Raw genomic sequence first — 27,595 nt, forward strand, 5'->3', positions numbered from 1 at the left:
CCTCAAGACATATACAACAGAGGACCTGGGTGGCTCAGTCACTAAGGGTCTGCCTTCAGCTCAGGTCATGATCCCAGAGTCCTGGGATCGAGCCCTACATTGGGCTCCCTGCTTGGTGGGAAGCCTGCTTCTCCCTCTCCCACCTCCCCCTGCTTGGGTTCCCTCTCTCGCTGTGTCTCTCTCTGTCAAATAAATAAATAAATAATCTTTAAAAAAAAAAAAAAATATATATATATATATATATATACACAACACATTCTTTATCCCTAGAAAGCTCCTCCTGACCTTTCCAGTCAATCTCTCTCTTATCCCAGAAACAATCACTGATCTAATTTCTAGCATTTTAGATAATTTTTACCTATCCTAGATTTCAGTGGAATCACATAGTAAGATCAAATAAATGAAATCTTAAAAAAAAAAAAAAGAACATTCTGGGTCTGGCTTCTTTCACTCAACATAATGTTTTTGAGATTAAACTTTTTTATTGCTTTTTATTGCTGAATAGTATTCCATTGTGTGATCATGTCACTGTTTATCTATTTTCCTGATGATGGATACCTGGGATGCTCCCAGTTTGGGGTGATTAGTTATGTTTCTTTTTAATAAAACAAAACCGAACTTGTGCTCCATTCATATGAAATACTGGTAGTGTTTATAGCACACACAAAAAGTTTAATTTATTGAAAGGAACTATGAAAGCACAGTCGATGTACAAGTGGTAGATGCTACAGTGGAATGTTCATGAGATAAAGCCTATTTGCCGGTTCTTCATTTCTTCTAACTGTAGTTATATGAGGGTTTTCTTCTCACTTCCCTTTTTCTAAAAAAAAGGATTTATTTATTTGAGAGAGTAAGTGAGAGTAAGCGAGAGAGAGAGCACAAGTGGGGAGTGGAGGAGCAGAGGGAGAGGGAGAAGCAGACACCCTGCTGAGCAGGGAGCCCGATGTGGGGCTCGATCCCAGGACCTGAGCTGAAGGCAGATGCTTAACTGACTAAGCCACCCAGGCGCCCAGTCATGTCCCTTTTTCTGAAGGTTGGGTGATGGCTTCTATATGAATAAGACACTCCTGATCCCTTCCATCATAGTCACACACTTGAAATGATACTGGAGACTTGTCTGCAGTGCTGATACTGCTCTTGCCCCCTCAGGGCCAGGGGCACATTAGAAAGGATGAAGTCACATTGCGGTGTAGAGGTAGACTTCCAAGTGGTCCAACATCAGGGCACCAGAGAAGTGAAGAAACTAACTCTCAACAAACCTGAGCCACCGCTATTCTCCCCTGAGGGGGCTTTGTTGTTCTCTCCCTTTGTAACTTGACTTGTCATCTTCCACTCAAACAAAGCAATCAGAAGTGCCTGGGGGGTGGGGGGGGCGGCGCTTCCCTGGCAGAGCCCCACAGATAATGGGGGAACAAAGAGCAGAAGGACGCTACACTCTGCATTTCGGGGAGGTAGAAGGACACAAGCTGCGTGACAGTATACCAGAGCACAGCATCGCCAAAATGCCCAGGGGCCCAGATCCAGGAGCGGCAGCACAGTTTCCTGGCCCTCAAGCCGGCATCAACACAGAGTCCTGCCCTGAACGAATGGGTAGGATGAGGACAAAGGCTATCTGTGTGGACCAGTCCCCAAAGACTAGATGAGACAGGGAGACGCCATGGGTATCAACAGGAACAGATGACTAGGAGATCAGAGGTACACCCTCATACCACCCCGCCCTTGCGCCAATAAGTCCTCTGAAATGTTCTTACAACATCAGGAAAATGGAAGAGGGTTAGCCAAAGGTGACTGAAGTTAAGTTTTCATCACTGGTAGGAGGTGAACAATAAAAAGAATCTAAGTTGGGTTATGAAAGAATAAAGCAAGTTTTATTTCTCTGATGCCCAAGTTTGTGGAGAGAATTTGTAACCACTGCACTTGTGTAAGCATGAACAGTTTCTGGAAGGACTGGCGGAAGCGGCTAACAGTTGTTGCCCCCGGAGGAAGGGAATATAGGTGCAGTGTGGGAGGAAGGCTTATTTTTATTATTATTATTTTTAAACATGATCGGACTTTTTGCCAAGTAAATTTATTATTTTTTAATGAAATCTAACATTTAAACTAAATATATAAAACATTCAACATTGAATCAATGGAAAAAAAGTTTCTTGGTTTTATTCCAACTGCAGCCAGACACTTGGAATAGTAACTGGGCTGTTATGTTCATTCATAATAATAGTCATATTGTTTTATGGTCCTTGTTTTTTATGTACAATGTTTTGTACATGAGATAATAAACTTGGCTATCAAAAATTACATGTAATGGAGTGAAAAAAATTGATTTTATTAGATGAAGTTAATGGAAGCAAATAAGTTGTGAGCGATTAATTTTTAAATGGCTCTACCTCTCCCTCACTGCGCAGACATGACTTCAGTTTCTTGATTTATCCTTTAGCTTGCCTTTAAAAATTACAAATTAAATAATGCATATGATGATTTTCAAATCCTGGGGCAGAAACATGCTTATAAAAGCAGTACTTTTTTCTCTTGTGGCAAATTCCCCGGTGATATACTTAGTCACGGGAATTTGGCCAGCAGCCGTGCCCCAGACCCTCTGCTCTATGTGGTAGGTGACACTGAGGCACAGAGTTCCAGACTGGGCAGCAAGCATTTGCCCAGTGATTCTTAATTCTGCAGGGTTGGGGGGAGAGAATCAAAGACAAAATCACAGTGAACAAAACTTGTATGCCAGTACACGTTCTTAGAAAAGGGATTTCAGGAGAGTCAAAGCTGCCCACAGAAATCCAAAATAAAGCAGGGCTTCCTTACTGTACTTGAAATATTTGACTGGGATGTCTGATTTTATTGGCTGCTGGTTTCTGACTTTAGGGAGTTTACATTTATTTTCAAGGATTCTGAGACAGTGCCTATCATCTTTTTTCTCCTTCTCTGTGATTCTAATCTATTTTCACAAACATATGATCCATATATTATATAATACAGATACCTTTACTCTGATGTCTGTTTTTCATCCAAATGTAATGAGGGAAGACTTGAAGACTTATTTAAATAAATTGGTTGAGAAATTTTTTTTAAAGATTTTTATTTATTTATTTTTCAGAGAGAGAGAGCACAACCAGGGGAGCAGCAGGCAGAGGGAGAGAGAGAAGTAGGCTCGCTGCTGAGCAGAGAGCCAGACGTGGGGCTCGATTCCAGGACCCTGGGATCATGACTTGAGCCGAAGGCAGCAGCTTAACCGACTGAGACATCCAGGCACCCTGACAATTTTTTTTTAAAAGATTTTATTTATTTATTTGACAGAGATCACAAGTAGGCAGAGAGACAGGCAGAGAGAGAGGAAGGGAAGCAGGCTCCCTGCTGAACAGAGAGCCCGATGAGGGGCTTGATCCCAGGACGCTGAGATCATGACCTGAGCCGAAGGCAGAGGCTTAACCCACTGAGCCACCCAGGTGCCCCTACCCTGACAATTTTTAAGCTAATAATGATTTGGGGTCCTATGTGGGCTTAGAGGAGGCAAGGGGAACAATGCACAAATCAGCACAGGAGGAAGAAAGGAAGGAACAAAGAGGAGGGAGAAAAGGAGAGAGGAAGAAAAGTAGGGGAAGAGAGCAGAGCAGGTAAGGATGAGACAGAATGAAAGAGAAAGAGGGAAAGAGAGAAAAGTAGGGAAGGAGAAAGAGAGAGAGGGAAGTGAAGAGGGGAAGGAACTACATTTTCGGAGCTCCTACGATACCACGCGTGACGCCAGACCTTTGCAGGCTCATTATACTAGAACAAAGCTGTAAAAACAGTATTTATCTCACTTTTACTGACCAGGAAACAGGCTCAGGGTAGTAAAGGAAGCTTGTCACTTTTCTGAAGGTACCCAGCTGGACAGTGGCGAGCTCAAGAGTCAGAGGAGACATGCCTGACATCAAAACCTCTGCCACCTTTTTGCTCAACAAAGTCATCTCTCAAATGATGAGGTTCATAGTTGGGTTCTTTTTTTTTAATCTTAAAGGGACTACGTGAAGGAGACTGTGAGCAGTAAGGGTTAAAGTAAAATTACTCTAAGTATATTTGATAGAAAACAGAAGTACGTGACTTTTTAAAGTTAACAAAAAATTTTTCTAAGTGGGATAAACCATAGCTTAAGTGAAAGGGACACAAAATCCATAACATTGGTCAAGGAAGCATATATGAGATCAGTCATGAAAATGGGTGAAGCAAAATCAATCATGTTTTATTGATTTCAAAAACAAAAGAATTTGAACCACATAAAAGTCACATTTTGTATCTGTCAAGAAAATTCGGTGAAGACAATGAATTAGCTTGCCAGAAATGAACTTGCCTTGAAAGAAACAAATCATCTGATAACATCTATATTAATGGAATATAAAAAACCCAAATGTCAGGGGGAGGAAGAACTTTTCCTTGGTACAAGCAGTGCTTAGAAAGTTTCATTGGCCTTTTCTTAATAAAGATTTTCAATTTATTTTAAGAAATTATATTTAGGAGATGTTCACAGGGAAGTGAAATTTTATTGGTAAATTATTTCTTAAATGGCAGATAAATTATGAGACTTTATGACTCTGTCCAGTCTGATTTTTACTATATAGTACATAGGTCTTTCTAGAAGACAGAAGAAGAAAAAAAAAAAAGACAGAAGACATTCCTCCATCTAGTATTGAAGCACCAGCCCTCTCTGTCATCTTTAATGCTCAGCTCAAGGGTTACTTTCTCCAAGAAAATCCCACCAGAGTCATCTTTCTCTTTTTTGGAACTACAGTACCTCTGCTATTTGTACCCCTTTATTATACTTAAAGAATTTCTATCCTGGATCATAAGGTTTTTAAAAATATGTTCTTAGTATATCTTCTACTAAACTGTAAGCTACTTGAGAAGAGGAACTATATGTCTTCTTAATTTATTGTGTCAATAAAATGATTATTGCTTCATATTTGTTGAACAGTGAAAATAAAGAAAAACAGACATGAACATCACGTGCTGACATTTGAGGATGGAATTCTAGTCTTTTTAAAATTTTTAAATTTGAGTATAGTAGACACATAATGTTACATTCATTTCAGGTACACAACATAGTGATTCAGCTTCTGTATATTCATCGTTCTGCTCACCACAAGCATAGCTAGCTATCACCTGTCACCATACAATGCTACCACATTATTACTGACTATATTCCCTATGCTAGAAGGAATTTTATTCCCATTCCATAGCTAGAAGCCTGTATCTCCCACTCTCCTCCACCGTTTTACCCAGCCCCCCTTCCCTCTGGCACCCATCAGTGTTCTCCGTATTTATAGGTCTGATTCTGACTTTTATGATTTGTTTGTTCATTTGTTTTGTTTTTTAGATTCCACATATATGTGAAATCATATGGTATTTATCTTTCTCAATCTGACTTATTTCCCTTAGCATAATACCTTCTAGGTCTATCCAGGTTGTTGGAAATGACCAGATCTCATCCTTTGTTGTGGCTGTGTAATATTCCATCACTCACTGTCTCTCTCTCTCTCTCTCTCTCTCTCTCTCACACACACACACACACACCCCTTCCTTATCCATTCACCTATCAATAGACGTTTAGGTTACTTCCATATCTTGTCTATTGTAAATGATGTTGCAATAGCATTGCATATACGATTTGAATCAGTATTTTTCACTTTCCTTGGATTTTTGGTTGTAATTCAAAAGTTCATATTAGAGCTTCAGATTTATTTTGAACTCTTGATTGTGTATACAAAAACATTTAGTGTCATAGAAAATCCACATTCAGACATTCCCAGAAATTACACAGATTGATCATAGCTCTAGATTGACAGACCTATTTCTCTAGTCAGCAAAAATACTACAAACGGCCAACAAATCCATGCATCCATTTACGCATTCAATAAGTTTTTAATGAATGAGCTTGGTTCATTATTTCTTTGCCCTCAAATATCCCACAGAGTTGCATCTAAGCTGCCTTCGAAGGAGATGATGGAGTATAAATAATGAGGTGGCCGAAAAACTTAGAAGTTATATGTAAGGATGACTCAAATCACCTGTCATTTCAGACAGACCACTTCTCTTCTTTCGCTCAGCAGAAACACACTTGTTAGACACACTAAAGCACAGTTTTTTCTACATAAAGAACTGTACAACTGAAAAAAAAAATCTAACCATACACATGGCTTTGAGGCGGCACCTATATTCAGCTCTCAAAGAAGTCACAAAATAGACACCACGCACTCTACACAGCTCTGCTTCCTAGCTGAACAACTCACAACTCTCACTGATCCCTTATTGCTAACATGCAACTTAATGTTATGAACTGCCCCAAGGGAGCAGTCAGTATCATGTTTTCTTGGCATTGAAAAAACACACTGAAGTGAGGCACATTCCTGTAACTTACCATATATTTGGATTCAACTCTAGCTGGTGGTAGGAGTCAAAGTCATCTCGTAGGATAATGCTGTCGCTATGTACTTCAGCTAAAAGAAAAACAAAATACTTAGAAAAAAATTACACTCAACAACAGATTCAGCTACATGAAAGGGTCAATGTGCTGCCTTTACAAGGAATAACAAGATTTTAAATTAAAGCTGAATTTTAAATGAGTGGTTGATGATATTTGCTTTGCCCCTAAAGTATGAAGGGAAAAGGGTAAAGGCTCTGTTGTTTAGACACACAGAGTCCCCAATGAGAAATTCTACCAAATTGTCACCCGTTAGATGAGGGAGGAAGGCCAAGGTCCGTATTAACCTACAAAAAGAGCTAGGGCAAGACTTGCCTCTCGTAGCTCTATATGCTCAGAAAAGATTCAGCATAGAAGGAGATGGAACATTCTGGCTGTTCACTGTTGGCTAATATGGCTGGTATTTTACCCATTACCTCTTCTCTATCCTGCTATCCCTCCGGCCCTGCCTTGTTTTCTCTCATTCTCTATAGTCACTCATTTTTTTTTAATTTAACCTGTTGCAAATTGTTAACATTTCTTCCTCCAGAGCTGCATTGGAGAAATGATCTATATGAGTCCATGAAAGTCCCAAGTCAAGTCATGTTAAAAGTCAGAAGGAATACCAGGGAACCATCCATAGTTTAAAGCATGGCATCATTACACTTGAGCTGGAATTAAATACCCATTTTCCAGCTTTAGAACAACTTGAGCCATTCCAAGGGCAAAAACTGTCTTCATAAACTGTAGAATATGTGCTTTTTCCACTAAATGGAAGGCGGACAAGTAAAAAAAATGTCACGCCTCATTTTTAAGATTGTGTGAGAAACTATTCTACAGTTCTATTCAAATTGTAAAAAATGAATTTAGTGCTTAAAAACCCTCTCTCATCCAATTCCCGTGGTCTGCCTGGGAAAGTTGTTTTGGCTAATATAAATTCTCCAGGCTTGTATAATTTTGTTTGAATGAGTTTACACACACTTTTTGGAAAAAATTAAAATCATAGGATATGATTAACCAAAAAAAGTAAACAAAAATTTTATTATCAATTTTATATTTTTATTTATATTTTATAAAATATATTTTATCATATATATCTTATTTTATATATATATATTTTTTGGCTCACTTGAAAATAATTTGTTAACTCACTGGGTAATTAAAGTCACCTCTGACTATCAGGAAGCATACTTCCAGATTCTCTTTGTTGACACGGCCACCCACGGCCACCCTCGCTGTCTTGATTCCAGGTACGCCAGCAGGTGAGCACATAACAACGTCTGAGCAACCAGTGAATCAGCACGTATTCAGAGCCATGGCTGCTCAGACTCGAAGCCTTAGGCAGGACAACAGGGAGAATATGGATTTCCGCTGGAGAGAACGCTGTGATGTGTTCTGTGCGTGGGAGTGATTTAATGATTCCTCTGAGTCTTTGGATGCAGGGCCTGAATTGCCTTCGGGGTCCAGCTCTCCCAGACACCTAAGCTGGCCGAGACTCGGCTAGGCCATGGCGGGTCACCAGCCGGCCTGGGCTGCCAGAAGGCAGGCTTCTAAGCGCTGGTATCTGTCTGCCAAAGAAGAAGGGCCCCGAGCTGTAGCATTACATGAAAGTTGAGCTTCTTGAGGCAGATTCTCCAAGAGAAAAATAAATTAATTGGATTTGTAGGTTGAAAGAAAAGCCCAAGAAACAAATAACTGACCCATCTCCAAATCCCACCGCGAGAGACATCGGAAAAGGCCGGAGCCAGCCGGGATGACTTATTCTTCATTCTTAGGACATAGCGTAGTGTAGGAAATGGCTTTTAAAATAAATCTTCACCAACAGAAATGAGAAACTCTTAACTCTTAAAGATCACTTGTTTTCTAGAGAATGTTTGACAAAGGTGTGGGTAAGCCTCAATGGTTCTTGTTCGTGTGTTTGCTGCTTTCCAAACACGGTTATGTCATTGCACACTTTACACAAAGGAATCCATTTCAGCCTCAGGATAACCCTAGGAGGTAGGTATTATTATGACTTCCACTCTACAGATGAAGAAACTGAGGCCCAGAGAGGCTAAGTAACTTACTCCGTGTACATGGCTAGCAAGTGGGAAGGTGAGATGAGCTGAGGTAGCAGCTCCAGAAACTATCCCCTTAACTGCTATATAACATTGCCTTGCACGGCAGTATGGAAAGAACATGAGAAAAATGAGAGGTGGGAACTTTACATGGTGCTGTGAAATAAAGTTTACAGCTATTTAAACAGCCTCATTTGAATTTTAAAAGAAATGACCAACTTCCTCCTCTTTTTGCAACCCAGCATTAGTCTGAACAGGTATCTACTGTTCAGACTAATGAACCTAGTATTTGTGATGGGCAGGAGCTCTGGGGAGCATTTAGCATAGAATACAGGATGAAAAGGTCACAGTCAATAGGATCCCGAGGCTGAACGTACTAACAGGTTCAAAAGTCCCTCCATTAGCTGCAGCTGGGCAGCATGATCACCATGATGGTGAGGTCCCGTTTCAAGCATAATCTGAACCTAAGATTGACTCCAGTGAACGATCAGAGAAAATCAGAGAGGGCGGGAAGTTTTCTCACCTCTGTTATCATCTGCCCACATAGCCAGAGGAGTGAGACATGCACATCTAGTATAACATTAATGACCTCAGGGTCTGACCACTTACCTAGATGGGGGTGCAATGTGGCTTCTGTCGGAGCTGGACCGAGAGAGAAAAAAGGAAAGATGATTGATTAGCAATGAAAGCAAAATCTAGTAATAATCAAATACAATGACAAAACTGAGGTCATATTATACAAATTAAATGGTTCAAACTTTTTGAGAGGAATAAGAAAAAAATGTCGATAAATGTCTACAAGTAAGACATCCAACTCTCTGTTTATTTTATTTAAAAGTAATGCATTACTCCTAAAGTGAAGAATAGAACCCCTTACACTTAGGATAGTTGTTTATTACATAAGCTCAGTCAGGTGTCCCTTGAAACACGGTATCAATGTGACATGATAGTTAATGGATATGCCAAAACTCTTTGAGCACCCAGTACCTGTCAGGGGCTGTTCTGGTGTTAGGGAAATAGATAAAAGCACTACCTCTGCTCTCAAAAGAGCTTCCCATCTGGTAGCTAGAGTGTAGTGTAGCAAGTGCTATGGTAGTGTGTCTGGAGGAGGCTGGGGGGCGATAGAGGACAAGAAGAGATACTAATTCCAGACTGGAGAGAAGAGCGTTGTCAGAAGACGTTTTCCAGAGAAGATGATTTCTCTGCTGAAGGATTTTTTAAAATAGTTTTATTTCTTTATTTGAGCCAGAGCCAGAGCCAGAGCCAGAGCCAGAGCCAGAGCCAGAGCCAGAGAGAGAAGCAGACTCCCCACTGAATGGGGAGCACTACTCGGAACTCGAGCTCTGTGATCATAACCTGAGCAGAAGGCAGATGATCAACCAACTGAGCTACCCAGGCTTCCCCTCTGCTGAGCTTTGGAAGATGAGCAGAAGGAAGAGAGGTGGTAGTAAGGGGAGCAGAGAGGTGCTTCTTTCTGGAATAAAAGGAAATGGGATACAAGAGTTAATTGCTTTAAAAAAAAAAAAAAGGAAATGGCATAGAGAAGCAAGAGATAATCACCTGGGTGGTGCAGTCTGTTAAGTATCCGACTCTGGGTTTGGGCTCAGGTCATGATATCATGGTTCCTCTGAACCTGGACTCTGTGTTCAACAGGGCATCTACTTGAATTTCTCTCTCCCTCTGCCCCTCACTGCCCCCACATTGCTTTTTCCCTCTCAACAAATAAATAAGTCTTCAAAAAGAGAGACAGAGAGAATGGCTTTGGGGGGAACCACAACAATTTCAGCATGACTGGATGAAAGTTTAAGAGGAAAGAGTAAAAAAGGTGATATTGGGAAGATCAAGGGGACAAGATCATAGAAATGAATGCTGGGAAATTTGGATTTAACCATGAGAGCTTGAAGATTTTCTGAGCATTTATGAGCAAAGGAGTGGGTGTTAAAAATATTTATTTTAAGAAAAGTCACTTTGCAAATACGGGACACGGTCCAATGAATACTTTGGTTATTTTTTTTTTCTTTAAGAACTACTGAGTCTATGAAGAAATGTTGGCAATTCACTATCTAAAAATTAGAACTTACGACACAAACATTTTTAAATCTCTTACATCAGTTTAGGAAGAATTTCAGTTAGACATGAAAAAAATTAGTTTCTACCACACAATGATGGAGTACGCTTCAGCTATGTTAGGTGAAAAATCCAGACTTAGCAGAGTTTTAAAACTATAGGCTGATATTTGTCTTATTGCTTCATACCAATGTATTATACATATTGAAAATGACTGTGTTTGGTTTTTTGAAACAGACTCTATGGTAAGTGTCATGGATACGATTGTTAGTACAGAGTTAGTGCATACATGCAAATGCTCTGGCTCATCACCAGCTTATGACACTTGAAAAAAAAAAAACAGAAGAAAAATGGAATGATCTCGTGTTTTGTGCTAATGCTTATTGGTTACATCATAGAAGAGTTTTACAAAGATTCACTGAACTGTTAACTCTAATTTAATATGTTCTTGAAACAGGAGGAATAATTGCTCATTAACCAATAATCAATGACAAAAACATGGCACAATGATGTATGTTGCCTGATCAGTATCACACCACCAATGAATGAGCTGAATTTGGAGCTTCAGGGAAGGCAAGAGTTTATTTGCAAAGTGGTTGGAAAAGTAAGAGAACTCATACTGAAAGTAAAAATCTCTAAAATACAAATAAATAATTATTTTATACATTGTCTTAACATGAATCAATAAGCAGAAGATTTTAATTGCAATTGACAGCATTTTTTAAATTATCTTCAAAAAGACTCCAAAAATATTTTAAAATGTCTTGTTGATATGATAATTTTGGAGTAGGTTTTTGATTTAGGTAATATCCCTGTGAAATTCATGTTAATGATGCTAGGTTGACATAAGAGTAAATAGATTTACTTGGTCAAACATAGTTTTGAAACTGATAGGCCTTCGTATCGAAGTTAAATCATCTCTTCTAAAAAAAGATGTACTCATTTTGTCAAGCTGGATACGAGTATTAAAGAAAAATGAGTTTTTAAAGATTTTATTTATTTATTTGACAGAGATCACAAGTAGTCAGAGAGGCAGGCAGACAGAGAGGAGGAAGCAGGCTCCCTGCCGAGCAGAAAGCCTGGCTTGATCCCAGGGCCTTGGGATCTTGACTCAAGCTGAAAGCAGAGGCTTTAACCCACTGAGCTACCCAGGCACCCCAAAGGAAAATAATTTTTCGATGTTTGATTCAGTTATTGGAAAACCTGTAAGTAGATATGGAACAACTAGGTACGTGAATCTAATTTTCAACTCTAAATTTTACAGAATCTCAATACAAAATATTCCAATATGTAAGATGTACTCTAAGTGTAAAATACATACCAGATTTCGAATACTTAGTACAAGAAATTATGAAAAATCTCATTAATAATTTTATATTGACTATATTATATTGAAATGTTTACTATTTTATATATTCCCTGTTAAAATAGGTTATTAAACGTCATCTATTTATTTTTGTTTTTTAAATGTGCTTACTAGAATATTGAAGATTTTACATGTGGCTTGCAGTATACTTCAACAGGACAGTGCTGAACAGGAGCTAGGAGGGAGATCTGTGCTGGGTGTCATCAGGGAATCATTACAGCGCAGGAAGTGGTGGAGACACGGAAGAAGACCGTGTCACCCAGAGAGAATGGCATAAAAACAGAAGTGAAATGAAGAGGTAAAACCCATTTAATGGATTGGAAGAAGAAGAGGAGCTAGTAGAGGAGACTGAGAAAGACTACATTTCATTACGGAAATAAGGAAAAGAAAGTTTTAAGAGAGGAGGGTTGAATCAGAGTAAGATAATCCTAATAAAGATGCTATCTATTGAGACTACCCTCTTAGCAAGGCATGGCCAAGCAGAGTCCAGAGATGAACCCAGGGAATTAGCCTTCAGAGGTCACACTTGTAACTACAATGCAGACTGTTCTTTCAAGAAAGTTGACAGCAAAGCGAGAGATGAGATTTTAACACCTAACGAGGAATGAGGACCAAAGAAATTTTGTTGTTGTTGTTTGCTTTGTTTCTTAAGCTATGATAGTTGTTCACTATGCCTAACATTTTTAAAAAGATTTTATTTATTCCTGAAAGACAGAGAGAGAGACAGAGAGAGAGAGAAAGAGGCAGAGGCATAGGGAGAAGCAGGCTCCCTGCAGAACTTGACCCCAGGACTTCAGGATCGTGACCAGAGCTGAAGGCGGATGCTTAACAGACTGAACCCAGGCGCCCTGATATCAGCTATTTCACAGAAGGGGTTCTCTGTGTTCACAGAATAAATGCTAAAGAGGGAAGAGAGCGCGGAATCCTAACCACTAGACCACCAGGGAGCGTCATTAAAGAGGGAAGAAATAACACTGGTATCTATAAAATATGTAACTTCCAAAAGACCTGGGAAATAAATTAAATGTAAAATTTATAGCAATTATCAATTAAAAATACTTACTGGTCAGTACCATAGTTAGATAAGTACAACAAAATATCTGCAGAGACATCAGAACCTACTTGACTTTATATGACTGGTGATTAAGGCCTGAACCCAATAAAAAATAAAAAATAAAATGTTTAACCTATTTTAAGAAGTCTATCCATAGTAATAGCTACCTCTCCTACATGATTTTGGCACGTGGCATCTTACACTGAACGACCTATAACGTTATCATCAGGGGAGGGCCAATTAGAAAAGACCCACTGAGGCAGAATCTCTGGGAGTGGAGGTTTAGACTTTGTCTTTGTTTTTTTGTTTCTGGGGTGTGTGTGTGTGTGTGTGTGTGTGTGTGTGTGGTGTGTGGTGTGTGGAACAAGAAAGGTATTTATTTCAGTGAGGCCAACACCAGGAAGACAGCAGACCAACGTCTCAAAGACTGTCTCCAGATTTTGTATTTTTAAAAACCTCTCCTGCTGATTCTGATAGAAAGCCAAATTTAAGAACCATTGGTCTGAATCATACAATCCAGCCCTTATTTTTATAGTGTGCAGAACTCTTCTCTGTCTTACGTATGTATCTTTTCTCCCAAGAAAAAAATTAGTTCCTTAAGGCAGAAAATATGCCCACCCAGGACACTGCCTAAGCTGCTAATTGGTTCTCAATAAATACTAAATTAAACTGAGAGCTACTTCTGTGCGTGTGTGTGTGTGTGTGTGTGTGTGTGTGAGGGAAGAGGGAGAAGGAGAGAGAGAATCTCAAGCATGGAGCATGGAGCCCAACAGGGCTCAGTCTCACAACCCTGAGATCGTGACCTGAGCAAGAAACCAAGAGTCAAACACCTAGGTGACTGAGCCCCCCAGCACCCCACAACATCTTAATTAAAATATATTTTATGAAATTTTGGAAAATGAATAATTGAATATCCAAATCTCTGGGGGAGAAAAGCCCAAATGTATTCATGACATTGTGAAAAATTCTTTTAGTATAACTGTCTGGGTAGTTTAAACCCCCAGTAAATATCCAGCTGAATTTAAACAGATTCTATGGTAATTTAACAAATTTAAATCATATTTTAAATCACTAATTAGGAAAACTCTAATCAGTATTTTAAACAAAATCCACCAAGATAACGAAACATTATTTCATCAGAAAGAGAAACCTAGTATGCATTAAACTTGCCAGAAGGACAAGTACAAATTTCCTTGAAAAATATTCATCCACATATGGTGTAAATAGTCCAAAATCTAGTCAAGTACTGGGCCTGGGAAGCTTATTATAACCATCTCTCAATAAGTTATTATATCAGTCTAGTTTTATAAAGTATAAAAAATTTCTGAGCTTATAGGAAGTTCAACCGTTTCCCCCCACATTTATTGGGGGTAAATGTACCACAGAAAAATTAGAATAAGTAGCCTGAGGAAGAATAATGTAGTTTAACATTATTTATTACACTTCCACTGTTTTGCCTGTTTTGCCTCATATTAGTAACATGGATGAATTATGTGAATCTGGCAGTAAGGCCTTTGCTCTTTCCTTTATTAAATATAACATGCAAGCCTTATAATCTGTCAACCTTCCAAGTGCTTGCCTGGTACACCGTATCTCCAGCTACATATATCACGTGTACTTTCCCACTCCTTTGCTATTGAACTAGTTCTGACTCAACATTCTCGGTGGCTTGAATTTTTTATCTCAACATTTTGTTGGTCTGTTACTGCTTCTCTGCCTCTCCAAGGATCTTAGACTGCCCCCACCCCACCACACCCACCTTGGTCCAATACCCTAGCTCCTCTGACCGGAAATTGCATGACCAGCTCTAGCTATCACATCAAGTTGCCAAATGGCTTAGAATGGGAAGTTTTGTTCTGAGAGAGAATAAAAATATTCCTGAAGAAACAGGCTTTGGCTTTGGAGAAAACAGGGTAGGACACATCTTTAACAAAAGTGTAAAAGACATCCCAGTTCTTTCCAGGTGTGTCTCTCCATCAGGAGAAGAACATCAGGTCAGACAATTGACCAGATACGTAGAGGGGAGGATGCACTGAAGGTAGAGGTCCTGCTAAAAATGAATGAGAGACAGAGAAAGACAGCTGGAAAGCCTTTGTATTCAAAGAGATCACTGAGGGGACCCTTCATAATAGGGTCCTGGTTTAGCTTCACTGGTGAATCCCATGAGACATCAAGCCTGGGAACTTCAAGCTGTGGGAACTTCAAGAACTTCAAGCTGTGGGAACTCACTTACTACCTTAACCCAAAGCTGTTAACAAATTTGGATAGTCCTAGAGTCACAAAAATGAGTAGTTGTACATCCTCTACTACAGAAAAAAATCACTTCGGAGAAAAATACCAAAAGTTCACTTTAGTTTATACCAGCACGTGATTACTTACTAAATCATTTATCTTCCCATAAATGTGGGGGCAATTCCACTCAATGAGGAAGTTTCTAACAATAATTTATAAACTATAAACAGTGCAAGGGTTAAAGGCCAAGCTTTGAATGACATTTTAGAATCAAAGTACAATGATCATAGGATACCATATCTTACAGTTGGAGGTTATGGATCATTCCACAGAGATCCATGAGTATTGGCCATGGATATATAAACCCAACGTAAAATTTTGAGTATCTACTAACTTGTTATTAATCCTACACAAGATGACAACACTGTGTTAACCAGAGGATAAAGGTGTAAATGAGTTTATGTTTCAGTGAAGTTGATGTCATTCAAAATAATCATACATCTCTGTAATCTTTACCGACAGACTTAACGTCATTTAGATTTATGAAAATTACAGAAGGGGCACCTGGGTGGCTCAGTCGGTTGGGCATCTGACTCCTGATTTCGGCTCAGGTCATGGCCTTGTGGTCAAGGGATCAAACCCTGTGTTCAGCATGGAGTCTGATTTGGAGTCTCTTCCAATCCCTCCTGCTCACCCTTTCTCTCTCAAACAAATCAATAAATAAAATATTTTCAAAAAGATTACAGAAACTATGTCCTCTGTAAAGCTTGACCAGATTCAGATAATTGGACTGAAGTGGAAATTGAACTTAAGTTGTATTGTGATATTGTGATAACATCAAGAGTATGCCAAATGTCATAAAAATGAATCAACTTAGTCAAAACCACAGATAAAATATTACATGCTAAACAGACTAGTTAAAAAGGAACGCTCTAATATGCTTAAAAAAAAAAGCCAAAGTAAAAATAAGTCAACAGAATGTAAGAATCATGATCGAATTTCACTAAAACCTCCAATGTTTTTTTAAAAGTCTATTTCTTGAAAAGGATTAAGAATGAAGGAATGGCATACTATGACTTGTTTTTAGTGGAAAAAAGCCAAACACCTTCAAAATGTTTTAATTATCAATGCAATTTGGTAGCAGTATTACCAGGAAAGCATTAATAAATGCGGATCTATGAGATTTCATTAGTCAAATACCTCCCAAGAGCAGTTAAATAAGAAAAAATAGTAGGAAATTTTTAGAGTTTTATGCATAATACAATCTTTTCATACTAATAAATGTAAAAAATGTTCTAAAGAGTCTCAAAGTCCTTCATAAATATGCACTTAATTTTTCCAGATTTCTGTTGGTGGTTGTGATAGTGCCACTTAAATATAACTTAAAAATTATTTGTCCTACAAGTTCTCCAGCAGGACCCACCCAGATTATTCATGTTGGTAGAATACAAAGCTTTAGATCAATAATTAAATGTTTCAGTGATAATCTAGGTTTTGCTTAGCCAAATGTTTTCTTAGAGGCTCAGGGTATTATTAAATGACCTGAAGATTAGATGTGCAATTTTACTAAGATTTTATAAACTATGTAAAGAGGACAGGAGTGAATTGTCTAAAAATATTTTTAAAATTCAACTGTGGTAGAGTGAGCATTCAGTGTTATATTAGTTTCAGATTAAAATATAGTTTTTTAGCAATTCCATACATTCCTCGGTGTTGATTGTGGTGAGTGTACTCTTAATCCCCTTCACCTATTTCACCCATCCCCCCATCAACCTCCCATCTGGTAACCCCCAGTTCATTCTCTATAACGAAGAGTCTCATTTCTGGTCTCTTTTTTTCTTTGTTCATTTGTTTTGTTTCTTAAATTCCACATATGAGTGAAATCATGGTATTTGTCTTTTTCTGACTTAATTTCACTTAGCATTATTCTCTCTAGATCTATTCATGTTGTTGCCAATAGGAAGATTTCATTCTTTTTTATGGCTGAGTAATACTCTATCCCATTCCATTCCAATATTCCACTGTAATAAAGAATATCAGATATTCTTAATCCATTCATCTATTGATGAACACTTGGGTTGCTTCCATAATTTGGCTATCCTAAATAATGCTGCAGTAAACATAGGAGTGCATGTATCTTTCTGAATTGATGTCTTCATATTTTTTGGTAAATACTCAGTAGTGGTATTAGTGGATCATATTGTAGTTCTATTTTCAATTTTTTGAGGAATCTCCATACTGGATAGGAGGGGATTTTTTTAAATTGATAAGCTAGTATAGTTGAAAATATAAGAAACCTGAATCACTGTTTTTATTTTATCTTTTTTAAAGATCTGATTTATTTATTTGAGAGAGAGAGAATGAGAAAGAAAGAGCATGAGAGGGAAGAGGTCAGAGGGAGAAGCAGACTCCCTGCCAAGCAAGGAGCCTGATGTGGGACTCGATACCAGGACTCCAGGATCATGACCTGAGCCGAAGGCAGTTGCTTAACCAACTGAGCCACCCAGGCGCCCCTAATTCACTGTTTTTAGAAGGTACTTTAAGATATTCTTGAAAAAAAAAATTCCTTGTAGAGCTTCCTTTTTATTCAGCTGTGCTATTCTTGAAATGGTTTACTAATTTCCATGAGCTGTTATAAGAACAAGACTGGAACTGCCTTGAATGAATGCAGTGAGTACAATGAAATCTGTACTAATGCAGATTTTATAAAGACAGTTGTGCCAGAGAGAGTGAAGGTGAATGAGTATTATGTGACACACTTGTAAAGAAAGGGACCCAGGGGCACCTGGGTGGCTCAGTGGGTTAAGCCGCTGCCTTCGGCTCAGGTCATGATCTCAGGGTCCTGGGATCGAGTCCCGCATTGGGCTCTCTGCTCAGCAGGGAGCCTGCTTCCCTCTCTCTCTCTGCCTGCCTCTCTATCTACTTGTGATCTCTCTCTGTCGAATAAATAAATAAAATTAAAAAAAAAAAAAGGGACCCAATTCAAATCAAAACAAGCAATTCCTATCACAGAGACTGAATAGGCCTAACATGAAAACAAGTAAGTTCTGTAGCAAAATTTTCAAAGGAAAACATGTTTCTTGGTTTCTTTAAACAAGGTTACCATTGATTTGTTTAAAATCAAGTAGAAAAAAACATGTGTACTGATACTTTGTTGAGTAAATGGAAAAAACACTTAGTCCATATATGTTGGTTTTATATCTGGGTGCTGGTGTTGGTTCTAGAATCACAAGAATTACAGGTTCTCTCCTAAGGAATCTCTTTATTTGTGTGTGGGGGGGCAGGCAGTGAAGATTTTTAATAGCGTATTATTTTCCAATCACAGTGAGTTGGTTAATCTGACCTTCACCATATTATGCAAATAACTACTTATCAATCCCTTTCCAAACATTTAAACAAAACTGATGTTAAATATCTGTCTGTTGCTTGGCTCAGAAAGAGTTACTCTGTGAACACTACCTTTCACTTTGTTAAATACCTTTTCTCTATTATCTCCAACTATTTAGAGCACCTCAGAGCCTGTCACAATTTGTCTTATGACACTGGCAAGAGAGCAGCAGTTGAGCTTTGTTGATGGAAGTGGAAGATCAGGGGCGCTGGGAGGCTCAGTCAGTTAGGTGTCTGCCTTCAGCTCAGATCGTGATCTCAGGGTCCTGGGATCAAGTCCCGCATCAGCCTCCCTGCTCAGCAGAAAGCCTGCTTCTCCTTCTGCCTCCTGCTCCCCCTGCTTGTGCTCTGTCTCTCTCTGACAGTTAAATAAATAAAATCTTAAAAAAAAAAAAAAGAGGAAATGGAAGATCAGAATGCTTTGATAAACTTAAAAGGCAGTAAACATGTCTAATTTCATATTAGTTCCTATGATCTCATTTGGATCTGTGACCAGTCATGCTGTTCTTTTTTTTTTTTTTTAAGATTTTATTTATTTATTTGACAGAGAGAGAGATCACAAGTAGGCAGAGAGGCAGGCAGAGAGAGAGAGGAGGAAGCAGTCTCCCCGCAGAGCAGAGAGCCCGATGCGGGGCTCGATCCCAGGACCCTGAGATCATGACCTGAGCCGAAGGCAGCGGCTTAATCCACTGAGCCACCCAGGCGCCACTCATGCTGTTCTTAATCACGTTCCCATAGGTTACATCTTTGGGTGTTCTTTTTTTTTTTTTTTTTTTATTTGACAGAGAGAGAAAGATCACAAGTAGGCAGAGAGGCAGGCAGAGAGAGAGAGGAATCAGACTCCCTGCTGAGCAGAGAGCCCAATGTGGGGCTCGATCCCAGGACCCTGAGATCATGACCTGAGCTGAGGGCAGAGGCTTTAAACCACTGAGCCACCCAGGCACCCCATCTTTGGGTGTTCTAAAGTAAATATCATAAACATGGATCATTACATGATTTTTCAATATTAAATAGAAGCAGAAATTCTTCCCATCAATTTGTCTAAGAGACATATTACATGCTGAAAGAAAAGCTTCATTTCTTAAAAAAGCATTTCTGCGTTTATGCTTTTGCAAAATCGAGAAGACTGCATCTCACAAGATCACAGCAGCCTAGAATAGGCACATTAGAAAGAATGACGTTATGTTTAACTCACCCAAAGGCTGTTCTTTGGACAAAAGTGTTGATCTTTCAACTCACTTATTTTGGAGGGAAACTTCTAAGTAATCACATTACTTCAAAATATGTTTCTGCCAATATTTTCAACAAATAATTGAGTGCAAAGGATAGAAATTTCAATATGCTGAGAAGAAAAAGGAAGGGCTGTCCACAAACAAATTGAGGTGGTGCCTGGGTGGCTCAGTTGGTTAAGCAACTGCCTTCAGCTCGGGTCATGATCTCAGAGCCCTGGGATCGAGTCCCACCTCAGATTCCCAGCTCCACAGGGAGTCTGCTTCTATCTCTGACCTTCTCCCTTCTCATGCTCTCTCTCACTGTCTCTCTCTCAAATAAATAAATAAAATCTTAAAAAAAAATAAAAATAAAAACAAATTGAGGGAGTAGTTGAGCTTTGTGTTAATATTATTGATTACTTTTAAAAAAAGGCTTTGAGTCTGGCAACCAATATACATATGATGACAGGCACTTCTTACAAATAAAGGTATTATGTTATGGGAACTATATCTCCTGGATCATTTTAGAATTCAAAGGCCCTAGGTAGTTTTGCCTCAGGTATCTCTTCACCTAATTTGAAATTCAAATGTATGAAATTTCCAAAGCTAAATATGACAAATTAGACACGGTCTGTGAAGTTACCATTTAATGAGCTATGAACCTAGACTTTCATCTCCCCAGGAATAATTTCTTTATTACTTTTGTATTTTATTGCAATAAAGAACCATTTGACCTTCAAGTATGATAATTAAGCTTCCAAAAATGTTATAAATTCAGAGTGAAAATAGTTCTCTCTGTGTTCAGGAATAGACTTATGATCAGTATAAAAAATTCCTTAATATTTAAAGACAGCTAAATTATACACAGAACCAGCAATATTAGGAGGTATTTTTCTCTTCCCTTCCCCCCCATTTCCCATCTCAATTTGATTTGTGTCTCATAACAACTTATCATCTGTCATATTGTAAAATAAATGGAATAGGAGAAAAACTAAAATATATCTTTATAATCTGCAAATGGGGGAACAGAGAACTCTGTCAGGTAAGATTTATTCTACCATAAGCTGTCAATAATGAAATCTTAAATACTCACACTTGTGACTCCTTGTCTTGCTACACTCATGCCCTGAACTTTTCTGGGGGAGATAACCATACATTTTTCAAAACTTTGCCTATATGAATAAAAGTTTAAAGTGAAAAATCAGAATACAAAACAATATACCATCTGAATTGTTGGTAAATAGTTTTTTAAAATTTTTTCAAATCACTATGTAATAATTTTTTTTAAAGATTTTATTTATTTATTTGACAGATAGAGATCACAAGTAGGGGGAGAGGCAGGCAGAGAGAGAGAGAGGAGGAAGCAGGCTCCCTGCCAAGCAGAGAGCCCGATGTGGGGCTAGATCCCAGGACCCCGGGATCATGACCCGAGCGAAAGGCAGAGGCTTTAACCCACTGAGCCACCCAGGCACCCCTAATAATTTTTTTTTCAAGATTTTATTTATTTATTTGACAGACAGAGATCACAGGTAGGCAGAGAGGCAGCCTCTCTGAGGAAAGGAAAGAGAGGAAGAAAGGGAGAGAGAGGAAGGGAAGCAGGCTCCCTGCTGAGCAGAGACCCCGATGCGGGGCTCAATCCCAGGACCCTGGGATCATGACCTGAGCCGAAGGCAGAAGCTTTAACCCACTGAGCCACACAGGCGCCCCTGTGTAATAATTTTTTTAAAAAACATCTTAAGACCTTAGAGAACTTGAGGAGATGAAGTTCATGGATGGGGCAGAGTTGAAGAAGTAGAGCTAAAACTTGACCTGTAGGCTGAACGCATATGACTTTTAACTAAAAATCAGAGATAGGAAGGAATATTATTAGGATCATCACCATCATTATATAATTAATAACAATTACTGCACTACTAATACCACTACTACTAAGAAGAAGAAATCTTGTTGCTAATGTGAGCAGAGCTTTGCTAGAGGTCTGCCAACATCTGTTCTCCTTTTCTTTGTTTTAAAGGAACTGTGGTCCCCAGTTAGAGGTATCTACCACACTGTCCCCTGCAGCATCCTGTGACAAAGGAATTAAGCTCTGATCATAGCGAGGAGCCGAAGTGACCTGGGTCACATTCAGGGATGGGCGGTGCTCTCTAAAGGAATGGCCATGCTTCCCTGGCCCTTTACCCTTCCTTCTAGGACATGGTAAGTGCTGGAGCAGCCAGCTTGGGCCCCCGATATGGAATCACAGAACCACTCCACCAGCCTTGGCTCACCTGCCTCCAGACTGATTTATGATGGAGAAATATACTTCTAACCATTTAAGCCCGCAGTTGGACGCACTTTGCCATAGAAGCTCTATATGCTAAGTGAAGAGTTAACTTCCTATGGGTTGGGGAAGGGGTCCATTTGGGGGAAAGGTAATCCCTCTGTATCTCATAATCCTAGAAGCTGGAGTAGAAATGAGGGCTGCTCAGACTGTGAGTTTGTATGGCTAAAGAATGTGTCTTGTGTATCTCTGCATCCCTGACTAGCACATCTGGCACACAGCTGCTCCAAAGATGATAGTTTATTGGGTAATGATAACACCAACAAGATAGTAGTTATTGGGCACTAATAATACCAGCAAGACATTGTTGTTAGGAAATTTTAATGTTCTCTCTTCCCTCCTGTCTTGGTCACATGAACCTCTGTTATCACCTTCATGTTACCTCACTTCTCACTTTCCTTTATATGTCTAAGGATACACTGCAAAATTCACCTTGTTCTAAAATAGATACAAGGCAGTTTACCAAAAAGCACTCCTCCCACACCCCCACAAACAAAACAAAGCAAAACAAACAAACAAAAAACCAAAACACCCCAAAACATCCAAAAGCAAAAATCACAAGAAAACAAAACCAAAAAGTCCAATCAAACAAGTTAATAAAGGGGAAAACACAAAGACGATGACAAATGAGGGTCAGAATAAAACTAGGCCCAGGTGAGATGAGCAAAGTGGATGTTCTGAAGTCTGAAGTTTGGTCCTGCTATAAAGTTACAGAAACTGAAGGGTTCATAAAGTGAAAATTAAACACATTGCTCAGGAGAAGGGGACGTGCTTCCCCAAATCTGGGGAAAAGTCAAGTTCAGGTTAGAATACATTGAGTTCAAGGTACCTAAATGGACCTAAATGGCATCCAAATATAAATATCCTAGTACTAATAACGACAGTTAACATTCAGTGAGTATTCTGTGATAACCACCATCCTATGCACATCACTTTTGCGTTTAACCCTCGCAACTTGACCATGTTCCTCTGGGCGCAGAATATTATGCCAGGCTCTTGGGAATAGTATGGGACACAGCACAGTATGTATTAATTAATATTAATGAATTCCAGCTCTTAAAAACCTGATTATGAAAACCCATATTAACTATTACAATAAACAACCAAACCTTTGAATGTAAAATTACGGCTGGATTAATAGGTTGCATGAAATAGTATCTTGCAATCCAAAATAAAATTGTAATTTATGGTGTGTTCAGCCTAGTTTTGCTCCCCTCTAGGCTTTTTGTCCTTCAGAATAGGGGGGAATCCAGCAGATTATATAGCAAGTTGAGTAGAAAGTGTACTTCTCTCGATCCAAAAGAACTCAATGTCAAATTCTTCTTGGGCATAAATCCTGGTGTTTTGACTTTGGACTAGATAAAGCTGTCAAGTGGGAATGTATATAACCCTGAGAACTGAAAAGAAGGACGTTTAAATCTAGGTTCAATCATCTTAGGATAAACGGCACCAGTTCAAAACACCATTCTGTAGGAAATTAAAAAAGTGGTCAGATGCACCTAAGGCCAGTAGCAAGAAATTTTACTGTGGCCCCATGAGTCAGCTCTTTGATGTTGCTTTAAATCTTATCTGTCCTCAGGATCACTGAGGAAAACTTTTTGCCTGCCCCATCCCCAAGGAGGTCTTCAGTTCCTCCCCTATTGGTAGTGAGACCCTGAAGCAAGAGTAAGGGTTCCTGGGTGGTTTTACCAAAGTCTCCTAATTCAGCTCTCTTTGTTTGTCAATTACAAAGGCAGGATGTCAGGAAAAAGTGACTGTAACTGCAGAAAGGAAATGTAAACTCTAGAATAGCCATGGGGAAAACAAGCCTTTGAAAAGCAAAAACTTAAACACTGGGTAAATTCAAATGGAACACATCATTATTTTTCACTTTAACTATTAAAGTAAATACGGTAGAACCCAATTCTATTAGTTGATTCTGACTTGTGTACTATGATTAATAAAAAAAATTGCATTTTAGGGTATTGGAAAAACATTTAGTAATGTAAGTTACCAAATAAGCAAGAATAGGCAAGGGAAGATTTTGGTAGATCTGATTAAAAAAACTCATACCATGTTTGGTATAAAAGGTATTCTTTTTTTCCAGCTTTTTTGAGGTATATCTGACAAATAAAAATTGTATATATTTAAGGTATACAATTCGATGTTGTGATATATGTATAGACTGTGAAATAATCATCACTATCAAACTAATTACCATACCCGTCACATATTCTTAATGTGCTGAAAAATATCTAGGTAATTTTAATCCCTCTCACTTCATGGACTTGCTTACTGAACTTTTTATCTCCCTCCATCTCACAGCTCAAATAAACGTTCATTAGTCCTCATTAGAAAGAATTTAAAAATTTCAGTTCCCAAATGAAGTAAATTCACTGTCCACCATCGGGGTCCAGCAGCCCTTAGAACGTACAGCCCCGCTCTGTCTACCCCTCTGTTCAGAGTGATGAACAGCAGAGCAACTGCTGAGCATGGCAGAAAGCAGCCAAGGTTTTCGGCTCCAACTATACGCCTGACCCCTCTCCCCTGACATAAAACATTTGCCTTTGGTTATAACCATTTCCATCAACCCAACGACAGAGAGTTCCAGCACGGTTTATAAATGGCATGCATCCTTTGGGGGCACTACAGGGCATGACTGCTGTCCGCTGTTAAGCCTGCCATCTGGCCTTGCTAAATAATCAACGCGTGTGTTTGAAGGGGTTATGCCAAGAAGCTCACGGGCCAATGAATATACATGATCCCCGCCCCCCTGCTCCCCCTCCACTACCCAGCCCCCACTGGGACGTGTGCACACTGTGGGACCAGCAGCCATGTTGAGAACGCCCATATCAACTTCACAGTCACCACCTCTCTCTTACAAGGGCTTCAGAAAGTGTGTATTCTCTCCTAGGTGTTCAGGGAAAGGAGGCAATGGCAATGATTCTTATTTACTGAAGCTGGGGTTCCACAGGGTTTTAAATGTCTACTTGTTAAATGTTAAGAATCTACTTTGTATAATGAAACCGACATTGGGGGGTGAGCCCTGAGGTTCGGATTCTAGTTCGGCCATAGATGAGTAGTGCTTATTTTGTCAAGCTAACTTGCTTGTTTTTGTTGCTAATCTACAAGGAGGAACTGACAGGTGCAAGGTCAGAGATTAATTCAAATATGCTCTCATCTCCAGTTGATACATTAACTAACCACACTCATCTCAACATTTTCTGTTTATTATTATTTTTTAAGATTTGTATTTATTTCAGATGGAGAGAGGGTGAGCATAAGCAGGGGAGAGGGGAAGAGGGAGCAGCAGACTCCTCAGTGAGCAGGAAGCTCAACACAGGGCTTAATCCCAAGACCCTGAGATCCTGACCTGAGCAGAAGGCAGACACGTAACCCACTGAGCTCCCTAGGTATCCGTCATCTCAACATTTTTGACAGGACTCCTGATAGGTGATTCTGAGGGATATGACCTCAGTCTGCAGCTCTTTCTGTATTGCTCAATAGTAATTCCTGTGAAAGACTGACTGTCCCTAATTTCTTTCAGGTTTTCAGTCTATTCTGAAGTTGCCTATTACTCTCATCACCTCTAACAGTAGTTCACAAAACACTACCATGTTTGTCTTGTGGCTCAGTCAGTTACGTGACTGACTCTTAGTTTCAACTCAGGTCATGATCTCAGGATCCTGGGACTGATCCCTACCTAAGACTCCCAGCTCAGTGGGGAGTTTGCTTAAGATTCTCTCTCTCTGTCCCTCTGCCTCCCACCCCCCACTCTTTCTCTTTCTCTAAAATAAATAAATAAATATTAAAAAAATAAGATAATATCATTTAGCAGCATTTCGGACAATCCCCCGACAGTCGCATGGTTAGCTCCCTTACCTGGTCTTTGCTCTGTCACCTTCTGGGTGAAAACCACCTGACTTGGTTGCTACCTTAAAACTGTAATCTGTCTCTTCTCCTTCCACCCAACTGTGTCATCTTATCCTGCCCCATTTTTAGTTTTAGTTTTTTCCTCAAGCATTTACCACCTCCTAACATGCATCATGTCTGATGATGTATTATGTCTCATATTTATTCTTTCTTTCCTCTCCACTGCAGTATAGGCTCCAGGAGAGCAGGCACCTTTGCTGGCATCACTGATGTGTCCAAGATCTAGCCTGGAACAGTGCAGGGCCCATGGAAGGCATTCCACAATCCCTGCTGAGTACTGAATGTTCAATGAATTCAGGTCTTTATTGTCTACTGCTGGTGAATGAACCTAAGCATCTTCCACTTTCAAAACAACCTAGCACCTCCCCACCCCGACCCAGACTAGAAATGAGAACTCTCTGGTTCCTCAGAAGCACTGCGACCCATCAGCAGAGCTCAGCTATAGATGTGTTTGTAATTATTCAGGAGTTCATGATTCAAGGTGAAAACCTGAAACCTCTAAATTTGGAGTCTGTTCCAAGAGCACTGAGGGGACCCACCAGTGTTTGGAGGAAAATCTGTGAATAATTTTCTGATTTCTAAAAATGGGGATGTATACATTTTTCAAACTGAGGTCAGTGTAAAGGACATTCCTTAGGGACACTCCTTCTGTTACAGCCACACTGACTCATGGTGTTCTATGGCTTAAGGTCAGGGTTAAAGGAGATTTTTCAGGAACAGCAGTGATTTTTCAAGTGCAAAACGTTTAAGGTGATCACTCAGCAAACATGTCTGCTTTTATGCCAAGCATTGTTGGGTGTTCAGAAAGACAAAAAAATCAAGTCATGGTTCCTGCCCTCCGAAGCTTTCATGAGAGGGCATGCACAGTTAAATAAATAATTATGACATCACCAAGACCAATCATATTAAGAGCGTCAGGCAAGTCCTCACAAAGGAAGAGGCATGGGAGTTGGGGTTTAGAATTTTCCTGTAGTTCTCAGAAGTCCATCTGCTTCAATAGAATCATCCTTCCTCCTTGTTAAGTATAACTCTATATTTGTTATTTGGGGGAAGGGGAGAAAAACTTTTGCTATTTCCTTATAACCCAAATAATATAAGTTCACTATAAAAAATTTTTAGAAAATAAAGTTTCAAGAAAAAAATTAAACATCCACAATCTGACCACACTGATCTATTTGTTCAGCCTTTTGATTTCACACTGGCTGACCTTGAATAAAAGTTTGCTCCAGCAAGATCCCTCCCGCTTTATCATTAACTGAGCCTGTACTCTGTGACCAGGCTCTGAAAATAAGGTTGCCCAGAGCTTGGGTCCATTCCAAAGTCCTGACAAAGCCTGAATCCAGAAGTAAATGACTGTCCACTAGCACTCTCTCCTGGGCCTCAAGAAAGGAAAAGCAGCCCCTGGCATCCAGGAGCTGGCCTGGTGCTCACAGCTGGGTCTTGCTCTTCTCCCAATAAACAGAAATGATTTCACAGGGCGCCCGGGTGGCTCAGTTGGTGAAGCATCTGCCTCCTGCTCGAGTCATGATCCCAGGGTCCTGGGTAGTAAGTCC

The 27,595-nt window shown here is 39.4% G+C and overlaps 1 protein-coding gene across 2 annotated transcripts in view; it reads right to left on the minus strand.

Annotated features, from left to right (window-relative positions):
• The window catches only part of RELN (reelin), a 510,603-nt gene that overhangs the window by 268,809 nt on the left and 214,199 nt on the right, over positions 1 to 27,595 (minus strand). For both annotated transcript variants that reach the window (XM_046020402.1, XM_046020401.1), the window contains exons 5-6: positions 9,103 to 9,135; positions 6,395 to 6,473 (exon numbers count right to left, since the gene is read on the minus strand). In XM_046020402.1, the coding sequence (XP_045876358.1) occupies positions 6,395 to 6,473; positions 9,103 to 9,135 (112 nt within the window). The remainder of the gene's footprint in view (positions 1 to 6,394; positions 6,474 to 9,102; positions 9,136 to 27,595) is intronic.

The sequence above is a fragment of the Meles meles genome, chromosome 10 (assembly GCF_922984935.1).
Source record: "Meles meles chromosome 10, mMelMel3.1 paternal haplotype, whole genome shotgun sequence".
NCBI classification, from domain to species: domain Eukaryota; kingdom Metazoa; phylum Chordata; class Mammalia; order Carnivora; family Mustelidae; genus Meles; species Meles meles.